Genomic DNA, 15,617 nt, shown 5'->3' with positions numbered 1-15,617 from the left:
ATGACCACCTTGACTGGTTAATGATCAGTGATCGTGGCTGTCTGCAAAAGTAATATTGATTTAAACTCTGAATCGATTCACCGATACAACTTCAGAATCTATCCATTGTACAGAAAATACATGCATATCCCAGAGTGATTTCGAATTTACAATCACATTTCAGGTCTCAAGCACTGGTTATAAACTGGTGAAACTTTGGTGGAGTGCTTTCTGATGTCTTCGACATCTCACTGAGAATACTGGCTTGTGTCTATTATTCTTTAGTGTCAGTATATTGTATTCATCACAATGCAATGTTCAATCTCGGAGTTTTTAAAAACGCTTTCAAAAGAATCACTAAAAGCCGATTCAGTTTCCATCCATTCACCCATCAAAACATTTTATCTGTCATATCATACTGCCAGTGCCACACTTGCTGTAATGTCACATTCAATGGACTGAGCAAATTATAGCTGTTAGCTCAAGTGTAGCACTCATGTCTTAGAGTCAGAGGGTCGTGGATTTACGTTCCACATAAGCACAAGATCTACACTAACTTTTGGATGAGATGTTAAGAGACTTCATTTGCCTTTCAGGTACATCTAAAAGATCCCATTACTCAATTCAAAGGAGAGGAGAGGAGTTCCCACAAAATCTTGGCCAATATTTGTCCTGTAATCAATGTCACTAAAAAAGCAGATTATTGAGACATCATCTTGTTGCTGTTACTGGTAGCTCTGTGTGCTTCAAAGTACTTCATTGTACCCACACAACCCCAGCCACACAATTTCCTGAGGAAGGGATGTCTACCTATCTATAGCATGAAAGCCTTACCTATGCTTGTCACATGATGTCTAATGTAAATTGCTGCATCACAATTTAAAACCCTACAAAAACTCATAAGTTGACATTTTGAAATAAAAGCACTTCAGGAACAGAACTTAGAGCTCCAATTTCCACAAGTCTTTTACATGAACGGAGTGGGAATTGAGGGATACAAAAGAATGGTCTAGTTTGGACCAGGGAGCGGCGCGGGCTTGGAGGGCCAAAGGGCCTGTTCCTGTGCTGTATTGTTCTTTGTTCTTTGTATGTAAAGACCAGGTTCCCGTCTCCAGTTTGCAAGGTAATTGATCATTGAATAAAATCATTCAGTATTTACTTAACAGCAATATACTTTGTAGTCTAAACATGATTTAAAAACTATACCCATAGAAGACTACATTGTGCGTTACATTGGCCATTCACACGATTTGAATGTCACTTACAAAGCTAACATTTATTGTCCATTTCTAAGTGCACTCGAGTAGCTTAAACTCGAGTATTTAAAAGTTGGGCATATTGCGGTGAGTCTGGAGTCACATATAGGCTAGACTGGGTAAAGAAGACAACTTTCTTTCTCTCAAGGACATGAGTGAGCCAGATGAGGTTTCATGAGTGCTATCCCTTCATGCTGACCATATGATTGAAACCACCTGTGTAACACTCCGATATTTATAAACTAGCATGTCATTTGATCATGAACAACATCATAGGAGAATCACTAATTTTGAAAAAAGTGATAAACCAGTGATATAAATTGAAAATTCATCAGAATAGTTAAGAAAAACTATAAATGGGGAAAATGTTTGGATATTTCCACAGAAATGTTTCTTGACAAGTCTGTTAGTGTTCAGATCACCTTTAACTTTGCCATTGATGGGACCAATTCTGGAATGTTCTATCAAATTTTGTTCACCATATCTCAGAAAAGATGAAGATCCATCAGTGAGGATTCAGGGAACAATGACCAGGATGATCTCCAGGTTTTGGGGACTAATTTATGAAGAAAGGCTTAAGTGTAAAAATCACAAACCTCAGGCAAGGGGAGAGGTTAAAAAATAATCTTTGATATTTTATGTGAGGCCCAAGCTTCCAGAGAGGGTCGTTGATCAGGGTTAATTTGAAATATCTTTAAGAAGCAGCTGAACTGAAATATGCAGAGTATGGGATCAATGGTAAAAGAGATATCATCACTGTTTACTTTGAGTCATTTGGAAGAAGCTCTGTGTTACCGAAGGTAGGAGATCAGTGGGAAGTGGGATCTGAAATAGAATAATCTTACACGGCATCTGGATGGATGAGGTTCAGTTTGCAAAGTGACTTTTTCTTATTCTGGATTTTCTAATGTTAAGTATAATTATATAATGTAAACATATATTTTCCTTATCCTTTCCTATAGACTTTTGAAGCTCAAATACACCACATTGAAACAAGACCATCCAGAAAATCTAAAGAAAAAGAAGTTTTGGAATTCTTCATCCGTTGTGAAACAAACAGTTCAGATATCAGCACCTTGCTCAGTTCCTTGAAAAGAGTTGCTGAAGATGTAAAGACAACAAAAGAAGAGAAATGTAAGAATGAAACCTTTTCCTTTGGCTATTGTGTGTTTCTCTACAGCTGTGCAAGTCCAATACTTCTCCCTTCAGTGAATAGCAGTGATCATTATCCTGTCATGCTCTCTATACTGAGCCCATTTCTTTTTGGGTTTTCATTTGATTTTGTCCTCTGTCAAAGAAATTGTTTCATGCTGGAATACAGTTCCATGGTTACAGATTGCCCCAGGACACATATCCAACTGGTTATTGTGAGTCTTAACAGTTGCTATCGTAGCTGAGTCCTATCAAATCCAGCAGGATATTACAGGGGGAAAGGGTGAGTGTGGAAATAGCCTATCAATCAGGAGCAGGAACACTGGATTATTCTTTTTTACCCTTCATAGTTGAAAATGACTGTGCACCTCAACTGCTGTCCCAGAGATCAGCAAACTCAGCAGAGACAAAGGATTGGTCTGGACCTTTATGACGTGCAGTTCTCAATAGCAACAGTGACAGCAACATGCATTTTTTTATAGTACCTTTAATATTGGAGAATGTCCCGCAGCACCTCACAGGAGAGTTATCCATCCAAATTTTACATTAATCAACATAAGCCATAAGGATAAGTGAGCTGGTCACAGAAGTAAGGTTTAAGGAGTGTCATTAGTGAGAAATGAGAAGTCGGAGGATTAGAGAGGGAATTCCAGAGTTTAGGCTAAAAGCATGACTGCCAATGATGGAGGGATTAAAATTGGGAAAGGACAAGGGGTCAAAATTGAAGGAGCTCAGATATTTTGGAAGGTGCATGGCTGGAGGAAATTACAGACTCAGGGAGAGCAAGGGATTTGGAAACAAGGAGGAGCATTTCAAAATGAAGGCAATGCTGGTCTAGGAGCCAATATAGATCAGTGAGTACAGAGCTAATGGTTGAACAGGACTTGGTGTGAGTTAGAATATGGACAGAAGCCTATGAGGTGAGGTCAAATTTTTAGAGGGTAGAAAATGGCAGGCCAGCCTGGGGTGCGTTGGAAGAGTCAAGTCTAGAGATAACAAAGAAGTGACTGATGATTTCAGCAACGGGTGAGCTGAAACAATAGCAGAGATGAGTGATTTTACAGAGCTGGGTGTAGGAGGTTTAGGTGACAGACATGTGTTTTCAGTATCAAAGAGGATGTTGATTCCTACCATATCAGATGTTTTATTTCTTTCACCAAGCCATTGGTGGAACTACCACATCTATTTGAAAAAAATCCAACTATGCACCCATGGAAGTGCATCCCAGCTTGAATCACCACCTTCAGGAGGAGAGGGGCAACGTGGGAAAATTATAAAGAAAATTGGAGCATTTAAAGAAACCACCTCAGGCAGTAGTATTACTGCACTTTTTGAATACGGTTCCTAAATTAGACAACAGATCATTATGGCTATCAATGAGATGCAGGCTGCAATTGGTCTGATGGCTTGAAGATAAACTGGGATGATAAGAACTGCAATGTTGTCTTTAAAGATATTGCAATGATCCAGTGCTTCACAGTGACTCTCAAGAATATCATAGGGTTCTTCACACAAATGCTTCAACTGTTTGAAGACAGTACAGAAGTTAAAGAGAGCACATTAAGTAGTAAAGGCAGTGTCAGTAATCCTAGTACCAGATAGATCAGGCAAAAGCAAGACAGAGAGCAAGGGAAGTCCAGATTAAACTTCAATTTATTTCAATGCAAGAGGCCTAACGGGCAAGGCAGATGAACTCAGGGCATAGATAGGTACATGGGACTGGGATATTACAGCAATTACTGAAACATAGCTAAGGGAGGGACAGGACTGGCAGCTCAATGTTCCAGGGTACAGATGCTATAGGAAAGATAGAACAGGAGGTAAGGGAGGAGCGGGAGTTGTACTTTTGATTAGGGAAAACATCACGGCCGTACTGAGAGGGGATATATCCAAGGGTTCGGCCACTGAAGCTATATAGGTAGAACTGAGAAATAAGAAGGGGGATATCACTTTTATAGGGTTGTACTATAGGCCCCCAAATAGTTGGCAGGAAATTGAGGAGCAAATATGTAAGGAGATTACAGATAGCTCCAAGAAAAATAGAGTGGTAATAGTAGGAGATTTTAACTTTCCCAACATTGACTGGGACAGCCATAGTATTACAGGGTTGGATGGAGAGAAATTTGTTGAGTGTATTCAGGAGGAATTTCTCATTCAGTTTGTAGATGGCTCGACTAGAGAGGGGGCAAAACATGACCTCCTCTTAGGAAATAAGGAAGGGCAGGTGACAGAAGTATTAGTGGGGGATCACTTTGGGACCAGTGATCATAATTTCATTAGTTTTAAGATAGCTATGGAGAATGATAGGTCTGGCCCAAAAGTTAAAATTCTAAATTGGGGCAAGGCCAATTTTGATGGTATCAGGCAGGAACTTTCAAAAGTTAATTGGGGGAGTCTCTGGGAAGCAAAGGAATGTCTGGTAAGTGGGAAGCTTTCAAAAGTGTGTTAACCAGTGTTCAGGGTAAGCACATTCCTCTTAGAGTGAAGGGCAAGACTGGCAGAAGTAGGGAACCCTGGATGACTCGAGATATTGAGGCCCTGGTCAAGAAGGAGGAGACACATGACTTGCATTGGCAGCTGGGATCAAGTGAATCTCTTGAAGAGTATAGAGGGTGTAGGAGTAGGGTCAAGAGAGAAATCAGGAGGGCAAAAAGGGGACACGAGATTGTTTTGGCAAATAAGGCAAAGGAGAAACCAAAGAGCTTCTAAAAATACATAAAGGGCAAAAGAGTAACAAGGGAGAGAGTCGGGCCTCTTAAGGATCAACAAGGTCATCTATGTGCAGATCCACAAGGGATGGGTGAGATCCTAAATGAATATTTCTCATCAGTATTTACTGTTGAGAAAAGCAATGACACCAAGATTGGTGGCATAGTGGACAGTGAAGAAAGTTATCTCCAATTGCAACGAGATCTTGATCAATTGGGCCAGTGGGCTCACGAATGGCAGATGGAGTTTAATTTAGATAAATGTGAGGTGATGCATTTTGGTAGATTGAATGAGAGCAGGACTTACTCAGTTAATGGTAGGGCGTTGGGGAGAGTTACAGAACAAAGAGATCTAGGGGTAAATGTTCATAGCTCCTTGAAAGTGGAATCAGAGGTGGACAGAGTGGTGAAGAAGGCATTCAGCATGCTTGGTTTCATTGGTCAGAACATTGAATACAGGAGTTGGGACGTCTTGTTGAAGTTGTACAAGAGATTGGTAAGGCCACATTTGAAATGCTGTGTACAGTTCTGGTCACCCTATTATAGAAAGGATATTATTAAACTCGAATGAGTGCAGAAAAGATTTACTAGGATGCTACCAGGACTTGATGGTTTGAGTTATAAGGAGAGGCTGGATAGACTGCTTTTATTTTGCTCTGGAGTGAAGAAGGCAGAGGGGTGATCTTATAGAGGTCTATAAAATAATGAGGGGCACAGATCAGCTAGATAGTCAACATCTTTCCCCAAAGGTAGGGGAGTCTAAAACTAGAGGGCATAGGTTTAAGGTGAGAGGTTAGGTTTAGGGTTAGGGTTAGAGAGATACAAAAGTGTCCAGAGGGGTAATTTTTTCACACAGAGGGTGGTGAGTGTCTGGAACAAGCTGCCAGAGGTAGAAGTAGAGGCGGGTACAACTTTGTCTTTTAAAAAGCATTTAGACAGTTACATGGGTAAGATGGGTATAGAGGGATATGGGCCAAATGCAGGCAATTGCGAATAGCTTAGGGGTTTAAAAAAAAAGGGCGGCATGGACAAGTTGGGCCGAAGGGCCTGTTTCCATGCTGTAAACCTCTATGACTCTGCGACTCCTCTATGTCTCTATGACCTGAATTGCAGTATAATGTTCTGGTCAGTGAGCTGGACAATGACCACAGACAACAACAAGGTGAATTCCAGGTTAATCTGTTTCTGCTGTTAGTTGATGGAAGAATGTTATCCAGGTGACCTGATTCTTCCTCAAACTACATGGGATCTTTAATTTCCCACTTGAAACAGACATATTGAGACTCCATCCATTGACAGTGCTGCACTCTCTCAGTACTGCACTGAAATGTCAGCAGTTAATATATTCAGATCCTGGGCTAGTTCTTGATCACACGTCTCTTTGACTTAGAGATCAGAATGCTACAAACTGAGCTAAGCTGACACACTGCCAGGCTTTTCTTGTGCTTTATGTCATGTACTAATTTATTCCATTTGTTTTTTGTTTCGATTTTAAGCAATATTAATCATAGATTCTATATGTGCATGAGATATATATATTCTTTCAATTATACTATTTGAAATACATGCTCTATACAATATAATAAACCGACTCCTGTCAATATGCATATTCCAGTAGACACTCCAAACCCACACATTTCTAAGCACTTATGTAACATATTGGAAAACTGAGAGACTGAAAAACCTCGGTAGCAATCCTTCCCATCTATCCTCATGCACTAAAGCAGAGTTTATGCCTAGCATGTATTCTGAAATTGCACCAAGAAAAGATGAAACAACATTAACTGCTGTGTCTCTGATGTTGCTGATAATTCCATTCATTCAATGACTCTGAATCCACCACATTCCATGTGGGATATTCATTGAGACAAGTAGTATAGGTCCAGGTACACATTGGTAACAAGCTACATTACCTCTCCCTTACTTAGTGCCTCTGTTTTCATGCTGGGTTTTCATTTAAAAATACTGCTGAGTTATTCTCTCCGTTACTGGCTCTGTGTAAAGTGATCGCCATCAATAATATTCAGGTTCCTACAGCACAGGGCTTCTCGATGCAGTGCAGTGCTACAGATATTTATCCATTTTTTTCTCTATTTTTGCCTCTAGTTCATTGGTTTCCAAAAAAGTTATCGGATTTGGACAGGTGCCATCAATTAGTTACAAATTTTGACCCAGACCTGGACCTCGATCACCCGGTAAGTTGAGCGTTTATTTGAAAGGATCTTTGCTCAGGGGGATCCTTGTCAGGGGGATGGGAAAATGAGCTGTAGTCCAGAAGTCAGTGTTGAGTGTAGTGAGGTACTGAGGAGGATATCAAGGTCGCAGGAGTGTACCGGCAGACAGGAAGGTGGGTTGAAGTGTGTCTACTTCAATGCAAGGAGCATCCGGAATAAGGTAGGTGAACTTGGAGCGTGGATTGGTACTTGGGACTACGATGTTGTGGCCATTATGGAGACATGGTTAGAACAGGGACAGGGATGGTCGTTGGAAGTTCCAGGGTATAGATGTTTCAGTAAGAGTAGGGAAGGTGGTAAAAGAGGTGGAGGAGTAGCATTGTTAATCAAGGATAGTTTAACGGCTGCAGAAAGGCAGTTTGAGGGGGATCTGCCTACTGAGGTAATATGGGCTGAAGTTAGAAATAGGAAAGGAGAGATGTGGAGGAAGAAATTGCAAAGCAGATTATGGATAGGTGTGGAGGTCACAGGGTAGTTGTCATGGGTGACTTTAACTTTCCAAATATTGATTGGAACCTTTATAGGTCGAATAGTTCGGATGGGGCAGTTTTTGTGCAGTGTGTGCAGGAGGGTGTCCTTACACAATATGTGGATAGGCCGACAAGAAGTGGGGCCACATTGGATTTGGTACTGGGTAATGAACTGGGCCAAGTGTTAGATTTGCTTGTGGGAGAGCACTTTGGAGATAGTGACCTCAATTCAGTGTCTTTCATTATTGCAATGAAGAGGGATAGGGCCATACGGCAGGGCAAGGTTTATAATTGGGGGAGGGGTAATTATGATGCGATTAGGCAAGAATTAGGGAGCATAAGATGGGAACAGAAACTGTCAGGGAAAGGCACAAATGAAAAGTGGAGCTTGTTCAAGGAACAAATACTGCGTGTCCTTGATAGGTACGTCCCTGTCAGGCAGGGAGGAAATGGCCGAGTGAGGGAGCCATGGTTCACAAAAGAGGTTGAATGTCTTGTCAAGAGGAAAAAGGAAGCATATGTAAGGATGAGAAAACAAGATTCAGTTGGGTCACTTGAGGGTTACAAGGTAGCAAGGAATGAGCTAAAAAAAGGGCTTAGGAGAGCTAGCATGAGAAGTCCTTGGCGGGACGGATCAAGGAAAACCCCAAAGCTTTTACTCTTATGTGAGAAATAAAAGAATGACCAGGGTGAGGTTAGGGCCGGTCAAGGATAGTAGTGGGAACTTGTGCACGGAGTCAGAAGAGATAGGGGAGGGGATGAATGAATACTTTTCTTCAGTGTTCACCAAGGAGAGGGGCCATGTTTTTGAGGATGAGAGTGTGATACAGGCTGATAGGCTGGAGGAGATAGATGTGCTGAGGGAAGATGTATTAGCAATTTTGAAAAACCTGAGGGTCGATAAGTCCCCTGGGCCAGATGGGATATATCCTAGGATTCTTTGGGAGGCAAGGGATGAGATTGCAGAGCCTTTGGCGTTGATCTTTGGGTCCTCAGTGTCCACGGGGATAGTGCCAGAGGACTGGAGAGTGGCGAATGTTGTTCCTCTGTTCAAGAAAGGAATAGGAATGACCCTGGTAATTATAGGCCGGTTAGTCTTACTTTGGTGGTCGGTAAGTTAATGGAAAATGTCCTGAGGGATAGGATTTATGACCATTTGGAAAGATGCAGCTTAATCCGGGATAGTCAACACGGATTCGTGAAGGGTAAGTCTTGCCTCACAAATTTGATAGAATTTTTTGAGGAGGTAACTAAGTGTGTAGATGAAGGTAGAGCAGTTGATGTCGTATACATGGATTTTAGTAAGGCGTTTGATAAGGTTCCCCATAATCGCCTCATGAAGAAAGTAAGGAGGTGTGGGATAGAGGGAAATTTGGCTGATTGGATAAGTAACTGGCTATCTCATAGAAGACAGAGGGTGGTGGTGGATGGAAAATTTTCAGACTGGAGACCAGTTACCAGCGGTGTACCACAGGGATCAGTGCTGGGTCCTCTGCTATTTGTGATTTTTATCAATGACTTGGAGGAGGGGGCTGAAGGATGGGTCAGTAAATTTGCTGATGACATCAAGATTGGTGGAGTAGTGGATGAGGTGGAGGGCTGTTGTAGGCTGCAAAGAGACATTGATAGGGTGCAGAGCTGGGCTGAAAAATGGCAGATGGAGTTTAACCCTGATAAGTGCAAGGTCATTCATTTTGGTAGGACAAAGTTGAATGTGGATTACAGGGTCAACGGCAGGGTTCTGAGGAATGTGGAGGAACAGAGGGATCTTAGGGTCCATATCCACAGATCTCTGAAGGTTGTCACTCAAGTGATAGAGCCGTGAAGAAGGCCTATAGTGTGTTAGCGTTTATTAACAGGGGATTTGAGTTTAAGAGCCATGGGGTTATGCTGCAACTATACAGGACCTTGGTGAGACCACATTTGGAATATTGTGTGCAGTTCTGGTCACCTCACTACAAGAAGGATGTGAAAGCATTGGAGAGAGTGCAGAGGAGATTTACCAGGATGCTGCTTGGTTTGGTGGGTAGATCTTATGAGGAAAGGTTGAGGGAGCTAGGGCTTTTCTCTTTAGAGCGGAGGAGGATGAGAGGCGACTTAATAGAGGTTTATAAGATGATGAGGGGGATAGATAGAGTGGACGTTCAGAGACTATTTCCTTGGGTGGATGTAACTGTTACTAGGGAGTATAACTATAAGGTTCATGGTGGAAGATATAGGAGGGATGTCCGAGGTAGGTTCTTTACTCAGAGAGTGGTTGGGGTGTGGAATGGACTGCCTGCTGTGATAGTGGAGTCGGACACTTTAGGAACTTTCAAGCGGTTATTGGATAGGCACATGGAGCACACCAGAATGATAGGGAGTGGGATATACTTGATCTTGGTTTCGAACTAAGCTCGGCACAACATTGAGGGCCGAAGGGCCTGTACTGTGCTGTACTGTTCTATGTTCTATGTTCTTGCTGGAGAGACAAAGGTCAATCAAGCACTTTCAATGCAAAGGGGTAGATAAATCTGGTGGGAGGAGGTTAGTTTGGAGCATAAATACCAGCATAGACCAGTTGGGCCAAATGGCCTGTTTCTGCGCTACAAATTTTACATAAAACACTTTTCTCCTGTCATCTCTGCCACAACTAAAAACAAACTAACGGTTATAACATTATTAAAAGAGATAGGTGTATTCCTTATTGGCCACCTCGCACATTGTTCCTTGCTTTCATGCTGCAGTCTTTCACTTGCTGCCTCCAGATAGGATTTTATGTAACACTTCTCAGCATCATGCAGTTCAGTTCTGCCCAACTGGGAATAGTAAGTGCTCTCTGGTGTTTTCACTCCCTTGCATCATGGCCTCACTACAGCAGACACTTCTGAGTAACTCTACTTGATACTGCTATCAATGAAGTGGAAGAACCACAGAATGGTTCTTCCATTGGTGAAGAGTCATGAAAATTCTTAAACTTGAAAAGCCTGGATGAGAGCAAACGTTCAAGCATTGGCTGTTTGGTTGTCAGAAGAAAATAGAAAATAGGGGCAGGAATTTTTGAGCCTGTTCCACCATTCATCATGATCATGGCACATCATCGAACTCCTTCCCCCCGCGTATCCTTTGCTCCTCTTTGCCCCAAGAACTATGGGGGCAGTTCTCTCACCCTGCCATGCTCATTTTCTAGCGCAGTGGGGTGGGAGAAACTTGCAGCCGGGCATGCGCGGAATTCGCGCTTGCATTCCCGCATGAGTGCATCTCCCAACTCAGATTTCTGGCGCTATCAGATCTGTGCTGCAAACCAGCAGGAAGACGAGGTAAGTCATTTTAATATATTTTAAATCTGTTCTTAATGTAATTAGCGGGCCCAGGACTGAATTCTCCGGGCCTGCTAGCCTGTCCCACCCTGCCAGGAGTATCCCACTTTTGGGGAACTGTTGGGACGACCCCACTGGAGTGAAGTGGAGGTAATCGGAGCTACCCAAGGCGTCGGGTGGTGGAGGGTGGTGTCCCCTGGGCATGGATACCCAGGCTGTGCCAGACCGTGCCCCCGGCACTGCCCCGCTGGGCAAAGTGCCCATGCCCAGGGGACACCTTGGCACCGCCCATCAGGCATGAGGCAGTGCCAAGGGGGCGATTAGTGGGGAGAGGGTTCCCGCTGTCACTCTGCCATTTGGATCGTGGGGGGCTGGGGGCAGCACTGCGAGGGTCTCGGGCTGGCCAGTGATCAAGCTGGCCAGCAAACGGGAGGCTGACAGTTCGGGGCCACTGCATATGCGCAGAATCCAGCTGGTTTCAGCCTCCTAGATGGGAATAGGCCCTGCCCCCTGAAATCTAAAGATATTCATACTGGTGGCCTCTGCATTGCACAGAGCGTGGGAGGTTCTATCCGAACTCCCACTGAAAAAACCAGCATGAATTACTTCAGTTTTCCTGCCAATTTGACATTTTAATTTTTTTAGGGAGAATTCTGCCCTGTCTGACTCCTTCTTGAAAACATACAATGTTGTGGCCTCAACTGTTTTATGTGGTAGCGAATTCCACAGGTTGACCACTCTCTGGGTGAAGAAATTTCTCCTTAGCTCAGTCCTAAAAGGTTTACCCTGTATCCTTCGGCTAAGAACCCTGGTTCTGGACATCCCGACCATCAGAAACATCCTTCCTGCATCTACCCTGTCTAGTTCTGTTGGAATTTTATAGGTTCCTATGCAATCTCCCTCTCATTCTTCTGAACTCCAGCAAATATAATCCTAACTGACTCAATCACTCCTTATATGCAAGACCTGCCATCCTAGGAAACCTTCTCTGCACTCCATCTAGAACAAGAACATCCTTCCTCAGGCAAGGAGACCAAAAATGTACACAATATTCCAGGTATGGCCTCAGCATGGACCTGTATAATTGCAGCAAGACATCCCTACTGCTGTACTTGAATCCTCTTGCTATGAAGGCCAACATACCATTTGCCTTTTTTGCTGTCTGCTGCACCTGCATGCTTACCTTCAGTGACTAATGTAAGAGGACACCCAGGTCTCGGTGCATATTCCCCTCTCCTAATTTATGGCCATTCATATAGTAATCTGCCTTCCCATATTTGCTACCAAAGTGGAAACCTCCACATTTATTCAAATTATACTGCATCTCGCATTTATTTGCCCATTCACTCAACTTGTCCAAATCACATTGAAGGATCTCTGCATCCTGGTCACAGCTCACCTTCCCACTCAGCTTTGTGTCAACCACTCCTCATACGTCAGTCTTACCATCCCATGAATCAGTCTGGTAACCCATTGCTGCACTCCCTCTACAGCAAGGACATCCTTCCTCAGATACAGAGACCAAAACGGCACACAATATTCCAGGTGTGGCCTTAGACATCTCTGCTCCTGTACCTCAATCCTCTCGCTGTGGAAGCCAACATACCATTTGCTTTCATTACTACTTGCTGCACCTGCATGCTTACTTTCAGTGACTGGTATACAAGGACACCCAGGTCTCATTGTATATTCCCCTCTCTTAATTTATAGCTATTCAGATAATAATCCGCCTTCCTGTTTTTGCTACCAAAGTGGATAACTTCATACTTATCCATATCATACTGCATCTGCCATGCATTTGCCCACTTACTCAACTAGTCCAAATCATAATGCAGGATCTCTGCATCTTCCTCACAGCTCACCCTCCCACCCAGCATTGTGTCACTGCAAACTTGGAAATATTACATTTAGTTCCCTCATCTAAAATATCAATATACATCGTGAATAGCTGGGGTCCTAGCATTGATCCCTGCGGTACCCCACTAGTCACTATTCGGAAAAAGACACCTTTATTTCTACTCTGCTTCCTACCTGCAAACCAGTTTTCTATCCATCTCAATCAACTACCCCCAATCCCATGCGTTGTAATTTCACATGCCAATCTCTTTTGTGGGACTTTGTCGAAAGCCTTCTGAAAGTCCAAATAAATCACACCCACTCGCTCCCCATTATCAACTCTACTAGTTATATCCCTGATGAACTCGAGTAGATTTATCAGGCATGATTTCCCTTTTGTAAATCCATGCTGACTCTGTCCGATTCTTCAGGTGTTTTCAGTTTTCCAGGTACTCTTCTATAAAATATTTGATAGTGGATTCTAGAATTTTCCCCACTACCGACATCAGGCTGACTTGTCTATAATTCTGTTTTTACTCTTCCTCCCATTTTAAATAGTGGGGTTATATTAGCTGCTTTCCGATCTGTAGGAACTATTCCAGAGTCTTTAGAATCTTGGGAGATGACCACCAATGCATCCACTATCTCGAGGGCCATTTCCTCAAGTACTCTGGAATGTAGAGTATGAGGCCTTGGGGATTTATTGGCCTTCAATCCCATCATTTTCCCCAACACCATTTCTCTACTAATACTGATCTTCTTTAGTTTCTCCCTCTCACTAAACACCATGTTCCCCAACATTTCTGATATCTTACTTGCGTCCTCCTTTGTGAAGAAAGAACCAAAGTACGTATTTAGTTGGTCAGCCATTTCTTTGTTCCACATTATAAATTTCTGACTATGAGGGACCTACATTTGTCTTCACCACTTTTTTTCTCTTCACATACCTATAAAAACTGACTGTAAAAGTTTCTATGTTCCCGGCAAACTTACTCTATTTTCCCCTTCTTAGTCCTCCTCTGCCGAATTCTAAATTTCTCCCAATCCTCAGTTTTGCTTTTTTTCTTGGCCAGTTTGTATGCCTCTTCCTTGGATCCAATACTATTTCTAATTTCCCTTGTAAGCCATGGTTTGGCCATCTTTCCCATTTTATTTTTGTGCTAAACAGGAATAAACAGTTGTTGCAGTTCCCTCTATGAACTCTGTGAATGTTTGCCATTGCCTATCCACCGTCATCCCTTTAAGTAACGTTTCCCAATCCAACTCACACCTCATCATCGTAATTTCCTTTATTAATATTCAGGACCCTAGTCTCGGAATCAACTACGTTACTCTCCATCTTGATGAAGAATTCTATCATATTATTGTCACTAATCCCTAGGAGTCTCACACAACTAGATTGCCAATTATTCCTTTCTCATTATACAGTATCCAGTGTAGGATGGCCTGTTGTCTAGTTGGTTCCTCAATGTCTGAGTCCAGAAAACTATCCCATACACACTCCCAAGAGTTCCTCCTCTTAAGATTTTCTGACTAATTTGATTTGCCCAGTCTATATGCAGATTAAAGTCACCCATAATTACAGATATTCCTTTACCACATGTGTCTAATTTCCTGTTCAATGTCATTCCCAACATCACCACTACAGTATGATAGAATTCTTCATCAAGATGGAGAGTAAAGTAGTTGATTCCGAGACTACGATCCTGAATCTTAATAAAGGAAATTACGATGATGAGGTGCGAGTTGGATTGGGAAACGTTTCTAAAAGAGATGACGGTGGATAGGCAATGGCAAACGTTCGAAGAGTGCATAGAGGGAACTGCAACAACTGTTTATTCCTGTTTAGCACAAAAATAAAATGGGAAAGATGGCCAAACCATGGCTTACAAGGGAAATTAGAAATAGTATTGGACCCCAGGAAGAGGCATACAAACTGGGGGTCTATATACAAATGTCTTTTCCCCTAGTGTTTCTCAGCTCTACCCATTCAGATTCCACATTGTTGGAGCCAAAATCCATCCTCACTGTTGCATTAATTTCCTCTTTAACTAACAATGCAGCTCCACCATCTTTTCTTCAGTGTCTGTTCTTTCTAAATACTGAATATGCAGGATGTTTATTTCCCACCCCTGGTCAACCTGTCATCTTAGGTTGAAGATGGAGTCTGATACTAGCATCTATGGCCAAGAACTAGCCAGTTCACATCACCCTGCATCATCTATCTAATATCAGCACCAGCACAGCGTACACACAACCTGGAAAATTCAATTAGGGAGTGGAAGGCGAATGGTAGTGATAGTAGCAGTAGAGGAGCAGAAACAGGCTCCATAGGTGGCTATATGGATGCCATCAGTGATTGAGCCTCTCGGTTGCTGTAGAGTAAAAGAGACACAAGTTCTGCTTCTTCATAAAATACCTTTATTTCTTTGATCCAACTCTACACACAAATCTCCACCAACAAACAGTGCCACCTTATGTATCTGTGACTTCTATTGAATAATTGACATCAAATTAGGACTTTATTGGAAGGTCCGTTAACCCATTCCTAACAGTCTCCCCTTGGATAAAAAGAAATTTTGATGAATATTGTTTTCCACAGAAAAGCAGAAAACACAAAACACTCTATTTCCCCTTCCTTTCTTTAAAAATACATTTCTTGAAGAAAAAAACATACATTCAC

General features: G+C 42.5%; 1 protein-coding gene across 2 annotated transcripts in view; it reads left to right on the top strand.

Annotated features, from left to right (window-relative positions):
- th (tyrosine hydroxylase) overlaps positions 1–15,617 on the top strand; it is a 72,028-nt gene that overhangs the window by 16,401 nt on the left and 40,010 nt on the right. For both annotated transcript variants that reach the window (XM_078221233.1, XM_078221232.1), the window contains exons 3-4: positions 2,198–2,369; positions 7,202–7,290. In XM_078221233.1, the coding sequence (XP_078077359.1) occupies positions 2,198–2,369; positions 7,202–7,290 (261 nt within the window). The remainder of the gene's footprint in view (positions 1–2,197; positions 2,370–7,201; positions 7,291–15,617) is intronic.

This window comes from Mustelus asterias, chromosome 9 (assembly GCF_964213995.1).
Source record: "Mustelus asterias chromosome 9, sMusAst1.hap1.1, whole genome shotgun sequence".
In the NCBI taxonomy this organism is placed as follows: domain Eukaryota; kingdom Metazoa; phylum Chordata; class Chondrichthyes; order Carcharhiniformes; family Triakidae; genus Mustelus; species Mustelus asterias.
Note: the sequence above shows the minus strand (reverse complement) of the source record. Positions and strands in the feature narration are given on the sequence as shown.